Source organism: Aedes albopictus, chromosome 1 (assembly GCF_035046485.1).
Source record: "Aedes albopictus strain Foshan chromosome 1, AalbF5, whole genome shotgun sequence".
NCBI lineage: Eukaryota > Metazoa > Arthropoda > Insecta > Diptera > Culicidae > Aedes > Aedes albopictus.
The window spans coordinates 312,673,180-312,694,171 of NC_085136.1; the positions used below are offsets into that span (position 1 = coordinate 312,673,180).

At 31.7% G+C, this 20,992-nt stretch overlaps 1 protein-coding gene across 1 annotated transcript in view; it reads left to right on the forward strand.

The window, feature by feature from the left end:
- The first annotated feature begins 9,012 nt into the window (after positions 1-9,012).
- Positions 9,013-20,992, forward strand: part of LOC109423574 (serine-rich adhesin for platelets) — a 243,770-nt gene continuing 231,790 nt past the window's right edge. The window contains exon 1 of the mRNA XM_062860911.1: positions 9,013-9,127. Coding sequence (XP_062716895.1) covers positions 9,013-9,127 — 115 coding nt within the window. The remainder of the gene's footprint in view (positions 9,128-20,992) is intronic.

Consider the following 20,992-nt stretch of genomic DNA (forward strand, 5'->3'; position numbering starts at 1 on the left):
TGAGATTCTTCGGCCCAAACCCGTACGGTAATAACAAAAATCCCCATACATTACTTCAGTACTTTCGTTTCGAGAGATTCCATTATGAATTTGTCCAAGAATTCCAAATCCAAGAAAGTCTTCTATGGTTTTCATCAAAAATTAATCCATGTATTGCTTCAAAAGTGACCTCGGAAATTTGGTTTTAGAATCAACCAAAATCTACTAAAGTTTCTTACAGAAACTCCTCCGGCTATTTTTTTTTTTTTTTTCAGACGTACTTCCAGGATTTTTTTAAAGAAATTTCTCCAGGCCTCCCTTCAAATATTCCTTTAGGTAAATTTCTATGGGTATCTTCTTAAACTCCACCAGAAAATAATTTAATTCTTCTGGGAATTCATTTAAAACATCATCGGGAATTTCTCCCCGGGATCTTACAGTGATTTCTAATTTTTTTTTGAAAAAATCTAAAAAAAAAATCTTCTATTGGAATCTTTAAACAATTTTCCAAATGTTCCTTGAGAAATTCCTTCAGATATCTCTTCAGGAATAGCAACAAAAATTTGTACAGGAATTGTTTTAAGAATTCTTCTGAAAACTCCCACATGAATGTGTCCATGTTCGTTTAAAATTTCAAGTGACAGGAGTGATTCCTACAGGACTTCATACAGATGCTCCTTTAGGGTTCGAACATTTTTTGATGTAGTACCCTAGACATTTATATGACTTTTTCCCTTAAGGGTTATTCCTTAGGCTACTCCAATAATTTCTCCTCGGTTTCTTTTAAAAGAATATTCAAAAATATTTCCAAGGAATTTGTATGGAAATCACGTTAAAAAATCGCAAGAGTTTTTCTAGAGATCTTTGCAGACGCTTATCCATGCGTTTTCAGGTATTCAAGATTTTCTTTCAGGAATTCGTCCACAGTCTTCTGCAAGAATAATTTCAGAAAATCCTCTAAGAATTTCATTTGAGGATTTCGCCAGGATTTTTCTTATAAATATCTAAATAATTCTTCTAGGAATTCCACCGAAAATTTTGTGAGAAGTTTCTCCGGGAAATTCTTAAAAAAAAACTCCTCCTGGGATTCCTTCAAGAGTTTCTCGGGGAATTTTTCGAACATTCCTCCAGAGATTCGTTCAACAATTCTTCCTAAGATTCCTACAGGGATTTTTCTGAAGATTTCTACACTATCAAAAATCCTTGCACCCGAATGTGGAGTTTCGCTGAAGTGTACTCATACTGACACTTCAGGGCAGATTTTGCCTTCCTGATCACGGAACTCCTCAAGGTTTCTGAAAGAAATTTCTTCTAGAAATTTCTTGAAGGAGATCTTTAATATTTTAGGGATTCCTTCAAATGTTTCAGCATGTATCTAAGGGGATTTTTTCAGATGATCTTCCAAAATTCCTTTACAAATCCTACAAAGTTTGCTTCGGAAATTCGCTTCAGGGATTTACGAAATTCCTTCAATGATTTCTGTAAAAATTTTTACAAAGATGTTTTCTTTTCGGAAATTGCTCTTGCTATTAATTCCATCAGAACTTTTTGCAGAAATGCCTTCAGAGATCTCGCCAGAATGTGTGCAGATATTCCTCCATGGATTTTCAGAAGTTTTTCCAGAAATTTCACATTAAATACTAATGAATTTGTAATGAAATCCCTTTAGGAATTAAAAAAAAATCTTTTTTTAAGGATTGTCTCAATAATTCCTCAAAAAACTCCCGGAGATACCTTTTAAAACTCCCAAAATAAATATTTTTTTTGGAGAAATTCTAGGAGAAAAGTGAACCAATTTGTCTTAAAGCAAGCAATCCCTAGATAAATGCCTTGGATAATACCTAGGAGAATACCTGCCCAAATAAACACCTTAAGATATACTCGAATGCCTGGTGGAATACCTGAAGAAACTATTTGAGAAAACCTTGGAGGAGTTTCCCGAAGAACCTTGAATAATTTCTAGACGAATTTTAAAATTAATGCTCAAGAAAATCCCTGAATTAATGGAGTAAATCTGAAGAAACCTCTGAAGAAATTCAAGCAATTTCTGGAAAAACGTCGGAATAAAATCTGAATCTTTAAAGAATCTCCAAATTTTGTGAAAAAAAAAATATCTCCTGGAGTTGCATTTTTTTTGGAAAAAAAATTGGAGAAATTTCTCGCCTGGAGAAATTTATAGAAAAAAATCTTAAGATTTTTTGGGGAAATTGCAGTGAAATAAATCGTTCTCAGAAATCTTGCGAAAATTTTGTTTTTGTTAACATCTCTGAAATTTGTTTGATAAATCCCCAAGGAATCCCCACAGGAATTTCAGGCGGTGCCTTAAAGAATTTTCCATAAATTTCTTCATTGTGTTATTCAACTGTCAAGTTGTGGTTTTCTTTCACGGTGTTTTATTTGCCGATTGGAATCGCAACCTTCGAATAAAACCACAAAAAAGAGAACCCAAGCGTGAAAAGCATTTTCAAATTCGCTTATCATAAAGGAAAGCCGCGACTTCGGGTTTGGATTGGGTATGCCCCTTCCCCTTAATCTGACTTCAATGCGTTCCGAAAGCCCACAGTAAAATATGCCAATATGCCGTCGTCGACTAAAAAGAGAGCAAGCCCCGACCCGGGTCGGCTTTATGACACTTAGGAAAATTGGTAATGTTGAAAAATCTTTCCACGCAGTGCGTTGTGCGTACAATGATTGACTGCGTTCGGTTTGGTCTGGTGGTGATGGTGATGGTGAGCAGCAGTAAAAAAAAAATTTGAATCGTCCGAATCCAAAATGATGCCGGCCCGAAAGTGTCGAATGGCAGCCATAAAATTTGCGAAACGAGCTGCTTTCCGGTTCGGAATCGGGAGGGTCTCGAATGGATGGGATGATTTATCTTAGCTGTTTATTCTGTTCTTGAATGATTTGTGAGGTGGTGAATGGTAAATTTTGGGCCAATGAATGGGAATACTGTGTCATCAGATTTTTGCGAAGATTTTATCCGGGATTCCATTTAGAACCATTTAATCATCTCATATAACATTTTAAGGTCAAACAGATAATAAAACCCAAAGAAAATCATTATGGTATGACAAAGGTTCACAGAATCTCCTCAAACTTTAAGGAATTGTTTTTCAAAAATTCAAATAACTATACATAAAGGAAACGAAAGCACATGCTGTCACAAGGAATCTGAGATCGAATGCCTTTCTCGACAGATTCATAAAAATGTGAATTCGTTCTTCGGATAGAAAGGAAAGTCATTGTATCCGATATAAATTAGTAAAGAGCCAAACATCTCATTAATACAAAAAAAAATATAAATAAGAAAAATAAAAAAATAAAAAATAATTAAAAAAATCTAAAATTTTGAGGACTTCTCTATCTTAAAACTGTTTTTGAGCATTTATAGAGAATGAACTTTTAGAAACTTCAAGGAATTTGTGCCAAAAATGATGGGGAATCAATATTAAGGTATGGTGAAAAATAAACATTAGGATTCCGGAAGTAACAGGAAATGCAAATTGCGATACTGCAGAATATCCATACATTCTACTATAAACTTAATAAAATTCTTGTAGGCTATGGTACTAATACATTCCTCTAAAGAGCAAGTGTCTAAAAATAAAGTAAAAGATAGAAAAAAGAAATGAAAGCTCATAGTAAAAAGGTATACAATAAAAAAAAAATAAAAATAGAGATTTAAAAAATTAGAAAAAAAAGAAACAAAACATCAGAAAAATTGCTATTTTGAAGGAAGATATCAGTACATAAGCTAAAAGTCAATGAAAAATGTTCACACTTCATACAATGAAAGCGAACCAAACCTGGAGACGAAACTCCCTCACTTCTGCCTTGATTTCCACCGAAATTTAAAATCCATTTCACGTTCGCCCGGAAATCCACCAAAGAACATCACGTAAACGTCATTCACAACAACCGCATCTACTGGTGCCGCCGCCGCAGCGGCGTGTCATCCACAGACAGAGCGCCCGTCCCCTGGATGCGCTGCTGTCGGAGTAAATTATAGCAGCGCTTTACTTTATCCGACAACAATGAAACACAAAAAAATAGATACACTTCCAAGCGTCAAGTGTTTCTGTGCGGGCTGGGTGTCTCCCTCTGCGTTGTTGTGCGCGGATTTATGGTCTGATGTAACTTATTCCCGCACATACATACACGAACACACAGACACCCATCGCCGGATGCAATAACATCGTGTCTTGTGTTGTGAAGATGGTTGTCGCGGGAAAAACGCACAGACATACACACATACACACACGTTCACGTTTGCAAATTGATGGCTCTTGAGATTTCCAGAAGTGCGCTACGTGACAACACTTATATCTCCTGTATGTACTGCTACTGTTTTACAACAATCGCAGAAATCTGCGTTTCGAATGCACTTGAGTTGGGATTTACGACCGGGCATGCATCAAACCTTTATTGTCAACAGTCGGTGACTTCAACGATAGGTTGAACGTTGCAAATCAGGAAAAATAGAAATCACAAGAAGATTCTGCAGAACTCCTCAGACGCTTCTATTGAAAAAACAGACGATCTCAATAGAGAATCTTCCACAGAGAACCCTCTAAAGGAAATCCTTCGAGGATCTATAAAGAAAATTCTCCGAGGATCTCTACAGAGAATTCTTCGAGGATCTCTACAAAGAATCGTCTATAAAACTCTACAGATAATCCTTCGAGAATCTCTTCAGAGAATCCTTTGAGGATCTCTCCAGAGAATCCTTTGAGGATCTCTCCAGAGAATCCTTTGAGGATCTCTTCAGAGAATCCTCCGAGGATCTCTCCAGAGAATCCTCCGAGGATCTCTCCAGAGAATCCTCCGTGGATCTCTCCAGAGAATCCTCCGAGGATCTCTCCAGAGAATTCTCCGAGGATCTCTCCAGAGAATCCTCCGAGGATCTCTCCAGAGAATCCTCCGAGGATCTCTCCAGAGAATCCTCCGAGGATCTCTCCAGAGAATCCTCCGAGGATCTCTCCAGAGAATCCTCCGAGGATCTCTCCAGAGAATCCTCCGAGGATCTCTCCAGAGAATCCTCCGAGGATCTCTCCAGAGAATCCTCCGAGGATCTCTCCAGAGAATCCTCCGAGGATCTCTCCAGAGAATCCTCCGAGGATCTCTCCAGAGAATCCTCCGAGGATCTCCAGAGAATCCTTCGAGGATCTCTCCAGAGAATCCTCCGAGGATCTCTCCAGAGAATCCATCGAGGATCTCTCCAGAGAATCCATCGAGGATCTCTCCAGAGAATCCTTCGAGGATCTCTCCAGAGAATCCTTCGAGGATCTCTCCAGAGAATCCTTCGAGGATCTCTCCAAAGAATCCTTCGAGGATCTCTCCAGAGAATCCTTCGAGGATCTCTCCAGAGAATCCTTCGAGGATCTCTCCAGAGAATCCTTCGAGGATCTCTCTAGAGAATCCTTCGAGGATCTCTCCAGAGAATCCTTCGAGGATCTCTCTAGAGAATCCTTCGAGGATCTCTCCAGAGAATCCTTCGAGGATCTCTCCAGAGAATCCTTCGAGGATCTCTCCAGAGAATCCTTCGAGGATCTCTCCAGAGAATCCTTCGAGGATCTCTCCAGAGAATCCTTCGAGGATCTCTCCAGAGAATCCTTCGAGGATCTCTCCAGAGAATCCTTCGAGGATCTCTCCAGAGAATCCTTCGAGGATCTCTCCAGAGAATCCTTCGAGGATCTCTCCAGAGAATCCTTCGAGGATCTCTCCAGAGAATCCTTCGAGGATCTCTCCAGAGAATCCTTCGAGGATCTCTCCAGAGAATCCTTCGAGGATCTCTCCAGAGAATCCTTCGAGGATCTCTCCAGAGAATCCTTCGAGGATCTCTCCAGAGAATCCTTCGAGGATCTCTCCAGAGAATCCTTCGAGGATCTCTCCAGAGAATCCTTCGAGGATCTCTCCAGAGAATCCTTCGAGGATCTCTCCAGAGAATCCTTCGAGGATCTCTCCAGAGAATCCTTCGAGGATCTCTCCAGAGAATCCTTCGAGGATCTCTCCAGAGAATCCTTCGAGGATCTCTCCAGAGAATCCTTCGAGGATCTCTCCAGAGAATCCTTCGAGGATCTCTCCAGAGAATCCTTCGAGGATCTCTCCAGAGAATCCTTCGAGGATCTCTCCAGAGAATCCTTCGAGGATCTCTCCAGAGAATCCTTCGAGGATCTCTCCAGAGAATCCTTTGAGGATCTCTCCAGAGAATCCTTTGAGGATCTCTCCAGAGAATCCTTCGAGGATCTCTCCAGAGAATCCTTCGAGGATCTCTCCAGAGAATCCTTCGAGGATCTCTCCAGAGAATCCTTCGAGGATCTCTCCAGAGAATCCTTCGAGGATCTCTCCAGAGAATCCTTCGAGGATCTCTCCAGAGAATCCTTCGAGGATCTCTCCAGAGAATCCTTCGAGGATCTCTCCAGAGAATCCTTCGAGGATCTCTCCAGAGAATCCTCCGAGGATCTCTCCAGAGAATCCTTCGAGGATCTCTCCAGAGAATCCTTCGAGGATCTCTCCAGAGAATCCTTCGAGGATCTCTCCAGAGAATCCTTCGAGGATCTCTCCAGAGAATCCTTCGAGGATCTCTCCAGAGAATCCTTCGAGGATCTCTCCAGAGAATCCTTCGAGGATCTCTCCAGAGAATCCTTCGAGGATCTCTCCAGAGAATCCTTCGAGGATCTCTCCAGAGAATCCTTCGAGGATCTCTCCAGAGAATCCTTCGAGGATCTCTCCAGAGAATCCTTCGAGGATCTCTCCAGAGAATCCTTCGAGGATCTCTCCAGAGAATCCTTCGAGGATCTCTCCAGAGAATCCTTCGAGGATCTCTCCAGAGAATCCTTCGAGGATCTCTCCAGAGAATCCTTCGAGGATCTCTCCAGAGAATCCTTCGAGGATCTCTCCAGAGAATCCTCCGAGGATCTCTCCAGAGAATCCTCCGAGGATCTCTCCAGAGAATCCTCCGAGGATCTCTCCAGAGAATCCTCCGAGGATCTCTCCAGAGAATCCTCCGAGGATCTCTCCAGAGAATCCTCCGAGGATCTCTCCAGAGAATCCTCCGAGGATCTCTCCAGAGAATCCTCCGAGGATCTCTCCAGAGAATCCTCCGAGGATCTCTCCAGAGAATCCTCCGAGGATCTCTCCAGAGAATCCTCCGAGGATCTCTCCAGAGAATCCTCCGAGGATCTCTCCAGAGAATCCTCCGAGGATCTCTCCAGAGAATCCTCCGAGGATCTCTCCAGAGAATCCTCCGAGGATCTCTCCAGAGAATCCTTCGAGGATCTCTCCAGAGAATCCTTCGAGGATCTCTCCAGAGAATCCTTCGAGGATCTCTCCAGAGAATCCTCCGAGGATCTCTCCAGAGAATCCTCCGAGGATCTCTCCGGAGAATCCTCCGAGGATCTCTCCGGAGAATCCTCCGAGGATCTTTCCAGAGAATCCTCCGAGGATCTCTCCAGAGAATGCTCCAAGGATCTCTTCAGAGAATCCTCCGAGGATATCTCCAGAGAATCCTCCGAGGATCTCTCCAGAGAATCCTTCGAGGATCTCTCCAGAGAATCCTTCGAGGATCTCTCCAGAGAATCCTTCGAGGATCTCTCCAGAGAATCCTTCGAGGATCTCTCCAGAGAATCCTTCGAGGATCTCTCCAGAAAATCCTCCGAGGATATCTCCAGAGAATCCTCCGAGGATCTCTCCGGAGAATCCTCCGAGGATCTCTCCGGAGAATCCTCCGAGGATCTTTCCAGAGAATCCTCCGAGGATCTCTCCAGAGAATGCTCCAAGGATCTCTTCAGAGAATCCTCCGAGAATCTCTCCATGCTAAACAAATTTTCCATAAAATCTTTGATGTTATAGCGGATATATTTTTCAGAGATACGATGATTATTCTAGAACAAATAATTACAGAAGGTTTGGACATCTGGATGGCTTCTCACCAAATCATTACAATGCCAGTTCCATAACAAAAAGTATTCCACGGATCGAAAGTAATTAGCGCTTCGAAGCGTGATTTTTTCCTCTTCTCTGGAGAAGGTCTCCAAGGACAAATAAATGAAACCAGATTTCCACATCACATCGCGGCTACCGCACGAATCAATTTAGGAAGAGTTCGTTCGTGTGCGTGCAACCTAACTGAACCCATTTGAATGATTGAACTTGGTCACGCAAAGTTGACGTGATTCAAGCTTCTGTACCGTCAGAGGTCTGCCAGTTAGAGGCTCTCGGATGAAAGCAACACCAAATCGGCAACGGGCACGCACGATGGTTTTTATGACCGAGCAAACAATGCCGTTTGCAATTGATTTGGACAAAATGCCGCCGATTAATAAAGCAAATTGATAAAAAGCTCGTTGATTGATACCGATATAGACGGCTTGAACATGCTGCTCGACGATTGCGTGTCCTGTAGGGGAAAAATGTTGTTTCATTGTCGGTGGATGACTCGATTTTCAACGTTATTGAAACTTTATCTGATGATCAAATGGGAAAATAATCCGAAAAGTCAATCAACATGAATGAAATGTGTAACCAGTGGGAAAAACTAAAAACATTCATGCTCTTTCAATCTTAATTTTGATTACGTTATTGTGATTTTATTACTGATGATAACCAATTGTCTTCAACATCTGATTAAGGTTTTGAGGAAGGGTTAGAATGGGATAATGGCAAATAAAATAAAATGCTATAATCTCACCAATTGAAATTTGGTGAGGTCGTTCCATTTTATTATTTTTTATTTCTTCTGTAAAATCATATTTCATTTCGATTTATGGAACTATGAATACAGAAATAATTTTCCAGCACATCCCATAAATCCAAACTTCCATTACATCAATCATCTATCGCCTCCCACCTACCAAAAAACCAACATCCCAAAATTAATGCACAGACAACTCCCCAGCGATCGATCGGTCCTTATCCTTGTTGTTTCCGAGTCAACGCTAATCCCCGAACAACAACGGTCAGCATCCGCGCCACGATAATCTTCCACTAGATAAGGCAATCCCAGTCCCAGCCCAACCAGAGTTGCCCGTTCCAATGTATTCCGAAGAAAATAATCGTCCCGGCTCGTCAAAACAACCACTCGGACATGTCCCTAGCAACAGCAACAACACTAGTCGGTCAGTCAACAGCGAATTAGCCGGTCTGGATGGTAAGATGGCTTCTTCCCGGAAAATTCGACCTTCCCCACACCATCACACCCCGAACCTCAGTCACAATAAAAATTGCTGTGGGACTTGAGTGCTGCTCTCACTTCGGGACCCATGTTTTGCCACACTTCATTTTTCGATTCTTTTCCGAGGTAGCCATTTTCCTATTTATTATCATAACTGGCAGTCTGGGCTTGGAGAGAGGATGGTTTTAGCCAGCAGTACTCTCGGGCTTTTTGTTTTCGTTTTATTTCCCATTTTTCATCGGCGCCTCTTTGACTGAAGTTTTTGGTCGGGAGAGGTAGACGCACCGGGTCAAACCAAGTGATTGATGTGTTGTGACAGATTCATCCTGCTTGAATTAAGACGTTTACGTGAGATTTGAAAAAAAAAGCTGTTGCTGTAATGAAATTTAAAAGAATATTGATGCTCATACGAGATTTTAATTTGTCTACAAGGATTCATCAAAAAATTTAACGATATGATTTGAAGAAAAAAATCAAATTATTTTAATTGTATAAAAAAAATATTATAATAAAAAAATAAAAATATAAATAATAAATAAATATATATATATATATATATATATATATATATATATATATATATATATATATATATTATATATATAAAATATCTATGTGTATAAAAATGCCGTGGCATACGTGAGACCGCGCATACCTCACGAACGGTACGCCTGATTTGGGTCGTCTTTGTTTTGTTCTGTTAGTTTTCACTCATGGAAGGTGTATGAGGCAAAAAACATAAAGTAATTGAGATTTTGTGACAATTGGTATGCAATTTGCGTACGGGGCCTTGGTCTCCAACGTCAAAAAACGCAGTAGGCAAGATAAAGTTTGCCGGAGCCAGTAAAAATACAAAAATATAAAAATATAAAACATAAAAATACAAAAAAATAAAAATATGTAAATAAATAAAGAAAGGAAAATATATAAATACTAGCAGTCCGGGCAAACTTTGTCTTACCAAGCTGTGGAGATTTGACAACTGTAGAGGTCTCGCAGCAACGCACTCTAGATTGATTTCATTCCGATCGTGTTGATTTTCTTCCCAGGTCATCAAAAATCAACATTTTGTCTATTTTCTTACATTTTAAGTTATTTTTCCTAACTTTTTTTTACATATAAACACAGCCACCATGAATACGGATCCAACCATGAAAGAGTAATCCTGATCGGTTCAGCCGTTCGTGAGTTTTGTTGCCCCAAAGGAACTTCAAACTCATTTTTATATATATAGATAACAATATCAAAAAATCAAAATATCAAAATATAAAAATATAAAAATATAAAAATATAAAAATATAAAAATATAAAAATATAAAAATATAAAAATATAAAAATATAAAAATATAAAAATATAAAAATATAAAAATATAAAAATATAAAAATATAAAAATATAAAAATATAAAAATATAAAAATATAAAAATATAAAAATATAAAAATATAAAAATATAAAAATAGAAAAATAGAAAAATATAAAAATATAAAAATATAAAAATAGAAAAAAAATATAAAAATATAAAAATATAAAAATATAAAAATATATAAATATAAAAATATAAAAATATAAAAATATAGAATATAAAAATATAAAAATATGAAAAATATAAAAATATAAAAATATAAAAATATAAAAATATAAAAATATAAAAATATAAAAATATAAAAATATAAAAATATAAAAATATAAAAATATAAAAATATAAAAATATAAAAATATAAAAATATAAAAATATATAAATATAAAAATATAAAAATATAAAAATATAAAAATATAAAAAATATAAAAATATAAAAATATAAAATATAAAATATAAAAATATAAAAATATAAAAATATAAAAATAAAAAAATATAAAAATATAAAAATATAAAAATATAAAAATATAAAAATATAAAAATATAAAAATATAAAAATATAAAAATATAAAAATATAAAAATATAAAAATATAAAAATATAAAAATATAAAAATATAAAAATATAAAAATATAAAAATATAAAAATATAAAAATATAAAAATATAAAAATATAAAAATATAAAAATATAAAAATATAAAAATATAAAAATATAAAAATATAAAAATATAAAAATATAAAAATATAAAAATATAAAAATATAAAAATATAAAAATATAAAAATATAAAATATAAAAATATAAAAATATAAAAATATAAAAATATAAAAATATAAAAATATAAAAATATAAAAATATAAAAATATAAAAATATAAAAATATAAAAATATAAAAATATAAAAATATAAAAATATAAAAATATAAAAATATAAAAATATAAAAATATAAAAATATAAAAATATAAAAATATAAAAATATAAAAATATAAAAATATAAAAATATAAAAATATAAAAATATAAAAATATAAAAATATAAAAATATAAAAATATAAAAATATAAAAATATAAAAATATAAAAATATAAAAATATAAAAATATAAAAATATAAAAATATAAAAATATAAAAATATAAAAATATAAAAATATTAAAATATTAAAATATTAAAATAAAAAAATAAAAAAATAAAAATATGAAAATATAAAATATAAAAAATATAAAAATATAAAAATATAAAAATATAAAAATATAAAAATATAAAAATATAAAAATATAAAAATATAAAATATAAAAATATAAAAATATAAAAATATAAAAATATAAAAATATAAAAATATAAAAATATAAAAATATAAAAATATAAAATATAAAAATATAAAAATATAAAAATATAAAAATATAAAAATATAAAAATATAAAAATATAAAAATATAAAAATATAAAAATATAAAAATATAAAAATATAAAAATATAAAAATATAAAAATATAAAAATATAAAAATATAAAAATATAAAAATATAAAAATATAAAAATATAAAAATATAAAAATATAAAAATATAAAAATATAAAAATATAAAAATATAAAAATATAAAAATATAAAAATATAAAAATATAAAAATATAAAAATATAAAAATATAAAAATATAAAAATATAAAAATATAAAAATATAAAAATATAAAAATATAAAAATATAAAAATATAAAAATATAAAAATATAAAAATATAAAAATATAAAAATATAAAAATATAAAAATATAAAAATATAAAAATATAAAAATATAAAATATAAAAATATAAAAATATAAAAATATAAAAATATAAAAATATAAAAATATAAAAATATAAAAATATAAAAATATAAAAATATAAAAATATAAAAATATAAAAATATAAAAATATAAAAATATAAAAATATAAAAATATAAAAATATAAAAATATAAAAATATAAAAATATAAAAATATAAAAATATAAAAATATAAAAATATAAAAATATAAAAATATAAAAATATAAAAATATAAAAATATAAAAATATAAAAATATAAAAATATAAAAATATAAAAATATAAAAATATAAAAATATAAAAATATAAAAATATAAAAATATAAAAATATAAAAATATAAAAATATAAAAATATAAAAATATATAAATATAAAAATATAAAAATATAAAAATATAAAAATATAAAAATATAAAAATATAAAAATATAAAAATATAAAAATATAAAAATATAAAAATATAAAAATATAAAAATATAAAAATATAAAAATATAAAAATATAAAAATATAAAAATATAAAAATATATAAATATAAAAATATAAAAATATAAAAATATAAAGATATAAAAATATAAAAATATTAAAATATTAAAATATTAAAATAAAAAACATAAAAAAATAAAAATATGAAAATATAAAAATATAAAAATATAAAAATATAAAAATATAAAAATATAAAAATATAAAAATATAAAAATATAAAAATATAAAAATATAAAAATATAAAAATATAAAAATATAAAATATAAAAAATATAAAAATATAAAAATATAAAAATATAAAAATATAAAAATATAAAAATATAAAAATATAAAAATATAAAAATATAAAAATATAAAAATATAAAAATATAAAAATATAAAAATATATAAAAATATAAAAATATAAAAATATAAAAATATAAAAATATAAAAATATAAAAATATAAAATATAAAAATATAAAAATATTAAAATATAAATATAAAAATATAAAATATAAAAATATAAAATATAAAATATAAAAATATAAAAATATAAAAATATTAAAATATTAAAATATTAAAATAAAAACCATAAAAATATAAAAATATAATCATATAAAAATATAAAAATATAAAAATATTAAAATATAAAAATATAAAAATATAAAAATATAAAAATATTAAAAAATATAAAAATACAAAAATATAAAATATAAAAATATAAAAATATAAAAATATAAAAATATAAAACATAAAAATATAAAATATAAAAATATAAAAAAATAAAAATAAAAAAATATAAAAATATAAAAATATAAAAATATAAAAATATAAAAATATTAAATATAAAAATATAAAAATATAAAAATATAAAATATAAAAATATAAAAATATAAAAATATAAAAATATAAAAAATATAAAAATATAAAAATATAAAAATATAAAAATATAAAAATATGAAAATATAAAAATATAAAAATATAAAAATATACAAATTTAAAAATATAAAAATGCAAAAATAAAAAAATACAATATAAAAAAATTAAAACATGAATATATAAAACTTTAAGAATATTATTATGTATAATATATTATATAAGTAATGAAATATTTAAATTTTGCTGCTCCTCGAAACAACACATTATTTAGTGATTATTATTCTAGAGGAAGAAAAATGTCAATCAAGCAATAATCAAAAAATTCTAAAACCCCATATGCTGTATGTGTGGTACCCAAAATTAATAAAAATTCTATAAAAATAGGATCTACCTCTAGGATTTGTTTGTATATTCCTTCTGCAATTTCTCCAATAATTTTTCTAAAATACTGTAAATCCAATCAAAATCTTGGCTCACATTTTAAAGATTTTTCTCTAGAACGATTCCAGGAACGCTTGTTATAAAAATTCCTTCAGATACCTCTGGGAATTCTTTTAGATTTTTTTTATTTCTTCCAAAATTTCTCTAGAGATTTCTTAAGAAATGCTTCAAGATATTCCACCAGGATTTTCTTTCGATTATACTCCAGCTATTCTTAAAAAAAATCAATATCTGTTAAATTTCCACGATTGATTCCTGGTTGAAGCCGAGTTTCACTAGAGCTACCCAAAGAAGTTTCAAGAAGGATTCCTCCATTGATTTTCCAGTAATTTCTCAAGAGATAGTAATCGAAAATTCTACAGAGGATTCCCCGGGTATTCATTCCAAAATTCCTCGAGTGGTTTCTTTGGAGACAAATTGTCAAATAGTTTGTAAGAATGTTTTCTGAAACTTTTGTTCGAGTTCCTCGAGAGGTTATCAGTTTTTTTTCTTCTCCAGAATTTGTTCCGTGATTCCCCTCAGGCAGTGTGTCAAAAATTCCCTTTAAAAAACTCTCATGAACTGAGTACAGGTATATCTCGATTTAGTGGACCCTCGATTATATAGACCCTCGATTTTATGTACTTCGATTTTATGTACATTTTACCTCGATTTTATGTACAATTTTTTTAATGGTAAAAAATTTAATACTCAATCAGTTTAAAACTTGCAGTTTCTATCATGATGATTTATAATGCAGGGGTTTTCAGTTTTTTAACACGCGGAGCACCCATATTAGCGCCAAAACATACCTCATGACATACTTAGTTCTATATATTTACCTTAATCTCATACTTCACTTTCTGACTTTATTTTTTTTTTATATCTCTGGCTTTGTCGATGATCACGATGAGCGAAGTATATGGGGTGATTTTCTGGCGATATTTTTTACAGATCCCTTAGCAATAACAACATTTGTGACGGATGCATGCAAACTGCTCATTCGCCAGACTTTTCTTCAAATTTTTCAAACAAACTTTTTTCAACATTTCTTATGACTTCCTCACCGAGAATAGGGCACGATCGGTAAAGTACTAGATTTGTAGTAATGAGCTTTTTTGTATGGTGAGAAGGTTAATTCTCCGTTTCTGCAAGGAAATGGTACAAAAAAGCGTGGGTATTATGATTATTTGTCTAATTTCAGGCTGTTTGAGCAAAACTTTGGAAAACAGTGCAGTAAAAAAGACAAGAAATGGAAAAAAATAACAACACAGTTTTCAAATGGTTTGCTCAAACAGCTTCAAATTAGACAAGGAATCATAATACCTATGCTTTTTGCACGACTTCCTCGCAAAAACGAAGAATTTACCTTCTCACCATACAAAAATTCAGCTCATTACTACAAATCTAGTGCTTCACCAATCGTGTCCTATTGTACTATATTCCTGATAATTTTGGTAGATGCCTTCTGATTGAATTTAAAAATTTGTAGCAAATTCCATGAAATGGCCATTGTAATGCTTCGAAAAATTACAAGATGTGCTGTCATGGTAGAATCAGAGGTGAAGGTTCCCCGATTTCAGCGTCCCTTCACGTGTCCATTCCCAAGGATGAATTCCTGGAGTAATTTTTTAAAGAACCGCCTGTGCTATTTCTGAAGGAACTGCTGGAACAACTTCTGAAAGAATCCATTAAACAACTTTTTAAGAAATCCCTGTCGAAATTTCTGTCGAGGATTTCTTGGAGAAATTTCTAAATGACATTCTAAAGTCCCTAGAAGATATTTAAAAAAAAACTGACTGAATTTCTTTAAGAATTCCTGGAAGATTTTTTCATGAACTCGTGAACGATTTTTTAAATGAATCCTAGGATTGATTTCAGCAATGGTTCATGAAAGAATTATCGGAAAATCTGTGGAAGTTTTTCCAAAGTAATTATTATAGAAATTTGCCGAATTCATTATTAAAGCTTCTGGAGATTTTCTGAAAGAACCCATCGAAAAAATTGATTTTCTTGAGAATTCACAGGAAGTTTTTCTGACAGAAATTCAGATTCAAAAAAATCTCAGGAGCAATTTCTAAAGCAAGCCCCGGAGAAAGTTTTGGAATAAATCCTTAGGGGATCGTTTTAGAAAATGATTAAAGGAATTTCCGAAGGATTTTTCGGAAAAAAATCTAAAAAAGTCTCGAAAAAAGCAAAATCTCTGGAGGATTTTCTGAAGAAATCCCTGGAGAAATTTATGAAGGAATCTCTGAACGCATTTTTGTGCGAATCCCTAGAGGAATTTTTACTCAAATTCATGGATTTTTTTTTTTGAAAAAAATGGAGGAATTTCAGAAGTAAATGATAAAAAATGCTTTAAAAGAATTCTTTGGGGAATTTATAGAATAGAAGGAATTTCTAAACAAACCTCTGAAGAAAATTTCCGAATGAATCCATGGAAGGTTTTTGTAAAAGAATCCGTGAAGGATTTTTTGGCCGAATCCTCGGACAAGTTTCCGCAAACAAATTAAAAGAATTTCTGAAGAAATTTTTTGTAGATTTTCTGAAGGAATCTCCAAATCATTCTCCAAACGAATGGCTAGCAAAATTTATGAATAAATTACTTGAGGAATTTTATTTCTGAAGTAATTCCTGAGCGATTTTCTCAAACAATCTCTGAAATGATCTGTGAAAAATCGAGAAGGAATAAGTGAAGCAATTCTAGTCAAATTTTGTTAAATAATTCTTTGTGACTTTTCTGGAGGAACACATGGAAGATTTTCTGAAATATTCTGTAACATAATGATTCGATGTGGGAAGTTTTATTCGGACAACGTCGTTATAAAGTTGAAAATTCTGCGTTTACCCAATTTTATTTAACACATCAGAATTGCAACAAAAGGCGACAGACCTACACTACTTATACAGAAAGTTCGTTCGGCAAATACAGCACATCCAGTAACCACGCTCCATCAAGTGCTTGTCACGAGCCTCTTAATTTCCAGAGGAATCCCTGGAAGAAATTTATGAAGCAATTCGTAAAGAGGGTAAATAAATCTTCGGAGACATTTTTTTTTTTCTATTATAGACGTTTTAACCACAGGGGTCATTCGCGTCTGGAATTTCGGAGACATTGTCAAAGGAATCCCTGAATGAATTTCTGAACTTTTTAAATTTTTTGGGACATTTATGCTTATAACGTTCTGGTGTATGGACATTGTCCATTGCTCAAAATATTGGCTTATGAATCAACCATACATAGTTTTGGCGACAAATGATTTCGATAGTAACAAAATAGCGAGATAGTGGTTTATTCGTTATTTAGCGAGAATAACTCATATATGACAAAAACTCCGAGCCTTTTATCGAAAACTCAATTTTCATGCAGTTTTTATATGTTTTGCTACATTTTGGTATAAAATTTAAATAAAAATAAAATAAACAATTTTGCTTCGATTTCACAGCGTAACAAAAATTAACTTTTGGTCTGTCTCAAGAGCAAACTTATGTGTCTCTGACAGATTTTGGGCCGCTGAATCCGAATCCGGGCTCAGATTTGCTCCAACACGTCACAATTTTGAGCTATACCTCAATTTATAGGGCAAAATATGCGATTTTGGGCTTTTTTGACTGCAAGCCATTAAGCATGGAAACGTTGTTTTTAGGCAATCAAAAGGTTAATTGGTCAATTAACATCTAAATTATCGACTCATGCGAAATATTTCGTTTTACCAAATTAAATTTGATAGTTTTAAGCGATTTATGTTAGGTACGATATTTCCCATACAAGTCACCCTCCAAAAGTTGCATGCAAGTTTTCATACTAACATAAAATGCTTAAATCTATCAAATTTGATTAGGTAAAACGAAATATTTTGCATGAGTCGTTAATTTAGATGTTAATTGACCAATTAACCTTTTGATTGCCTAAAAACAACGTTTCCATGCTTAATGGCTTGCAGTCAAAAATGTCCAAAATCGCATATTTTGCCCTATAAATTGAGGTATAGCTCAAAATTGTGACGTGTTGTAGCAAATCTGAGCCCGGATTCGGATTCAGCGGCCCAAAATCCTTCGGAGACACATAAGTTTGCTCTTGAGACAAAAAAATGTTGCGCTGTGTTTTATGTAAAATTCGATTTTATAGACATTTCAAAAATTGAAATGTCCACTAAATCGAGGTATACCTGTAGTTCCTTAGAAGTTCCTCCACATATTGCTCTTGGGATTCATTGAGAACTCCTTTCAGATACTTTTTTGGTCCAGGGGCCCTTCCTAGTTTCTTTCAAGAATTTCTTCAGAAAACTTCAGATTTCTTTTTTGACATTTCTTTAGAAATATCTGCAGGGCAGTCTCCAGCTTTTCAGGCATTTCTTTAGCAATTTAAAAAAAAATCGATTTGTTTTTTAAATTTTTTTAGTGATTCCGCAAGAATTTCTTCAGATTGGTTTAAAATTTCTGCTGGATTTCCTCCAACAATTTCTTCTTAGAATTAATTCAGAAATTGCTTTAAGGATATTTGTTCATCAATGCCTTCAGCAACTTTCCCAGAGATTCTTTAACCCAGGAACAGTCGCGTCGTGTGCTGAGTATACGAACCATTAAAAAAAACACGATTGTGGTACATAGCGAGTGCGTGGTCTAGCTGAGGGTGGCCGATGACGCGATCTCTCCACAAATATCTCCAGGAGTTATTTCAGGGTTTGCTTCCGAAAGTTTTCAGGAATCCCTTCAGAAATTTACAAAGAGATTTATTTCAGAATAATTGCTCCAGTATTTTGTGTACCAATTCTGCATAGATTTATGCTGATTTTTTAAAGAATTTTCTCCGGGGTTTACTTTAAAAGTTCCTCAAGGTTGTCCTATAGAAATACTTTTACAGATTTTTTTCCGAAATTCCTCAAGAAAATTTTCTTTGAATTCCTCCAAAGGTTTCTCATGGAAATCCTTTTAGGAATTCCTTCAGAGCCATCTCAATGAGTTACCCTAGGTTTTCCTCGGGGTTTCCTTCAGTTGCTCCGCCAAAGATTACAAAGTATCGTGATTAATAGACTTTCCAAAAATCAATGAAGCAATTTTATCAGGAATTCATAGAAGGTTTTCTACAGAAATCCATTGAATATTTTATAAAGGAATCTCTGGAGAAATTAAAAAAAATCAGGAATAATTTCTCAAAAGATTCCCCAAAAGTTGTCTTCATGAAACCCTGGTAAATTATCTTAGTGCATGCTTGATAATATTTCTGAAGGAATATTTGGAAGATTTTTCGAAGAAGTCCTCAGAGAAAATTCCGAAAAATGCCCGAGCTCTGCCTTTTTTGTTAAAAAAATTGCTGAAGAAATGTCTGAAGTTCGTTGATGGTTTTCTGAAATAATAGGACAGATCGGTGAAGTACTAGATTTGTAGTAATGAGCTGAATTTTTGTATGGTGAGAAGGTCAATTCTCCGTTTCTGCAATGAAATGTTGCAAAAAGCGTGGGTATTATGATTCCTTGCCTAATTTGATGTGGTTTGAGCAAATTTTTGGGCAACAGTGTTGTTGTTTTTTCCATTTCTTGCAATATAAACAACATAGTTATCCAAAGTTTTACTCAAACAGCATCAAATTAGTCAAGAAATCATAATACTTACGCTTTTTGCACCATTTCATTGCAGAAACGGAGAATTGACCTTCTCACCATACTAAAATTCAGCTCATTACTACAAATCTAGTACTACACCGAACGTGCTCCATTCCCGGAGAAATTTCTGAAATAATACATGGAGGATTTTTCAAGCGTGAAAGCTTTTCTTGAAGAATTCTTGGTGAAACTAATGGAAGTTGTTCTAGAGGAAATACTCAAGGAAACTCTGATGGAAGAATTAAATGAAAATAAATCCCTGCATTATATTAAAAAAATCGATTCTGCCTAGATTGTAGCAAATATTTTCCAGAAATTTCTCCGAATTTGAAGTAATCTTTCAAAAATTTATTCAGGGTGTCCTTTAAAAATTCCTTAAGAGATTTTTTCATAAACTCCTCCAGGAATTTTTCTTTGAATTCCTACAAAAACTTCTCACGAAAATCAAGGTTGCGATCATTCATTTGCAAAGATTTACATTCATTTGCTATTATCTCAGTTCAGAAGCATGCTATCGAAAAACAATGTATGGATGAATTTAACCTTGTAGTTTTATCTGAAAGTTTGCCGAATATCATTGGGGTCGCAAACGTATACCAAAGTCGTGAGCGAGCTGTGAAGGCAACTCTCCACGCGGTGAATGTAATTTTCATTCACGCTGTGGAAAGTTGCCTTCACAGCTCGCTCACGACTTTGGAATGCGTGTGCGACCCCAATGTTATTCGGCAAACTTTCAGATAAAACTACAAGGTTAAATTCATCCATACATTGTTTTTCGATAGCATGCTTCTGATCTGAGATAATAGCAAATGAATGTAAATTTTTGCAAATGAATGGTTGCAACCTTGACGAAAATCCTTCAAGGAATTCCTCCAGAGTAAGTATTCCCCAAGGTTTCTTTCAGGAACCTTACTAAAGATTACAATATCGTAGATGGACTTTCCAAAGAATCAATGAAGCAACTTTAGCAGAAATTCACAGAAGATTCTCTATAGAAATTTATTGAAGGGTTTATAAAGGAATCTCTGGATAAATTTCTAAAAACATCCTGGGAAGAATTTCTAAAGAGAACTTCGAAACATTGCATTGTCTTAATAAATCATTGGTTATTTATTTTAAGGCATCCCTTACAAATATTTCTAGAGGAATTTTGGAATATTTTTTTAAAGAAATTCTTTGGGATATCCGCGAAGAATATTACTTTCAGTGTATTTTTTCTCTGAAAGTTCTTCAAATTTCTTGAAACATGTTCGTAGACATTATTTCCATTCAACAAACCGTATTCGATTCAACTTGTTGGATTTAATCACCGTTAACTAGTATATCTCTTTATTGTTG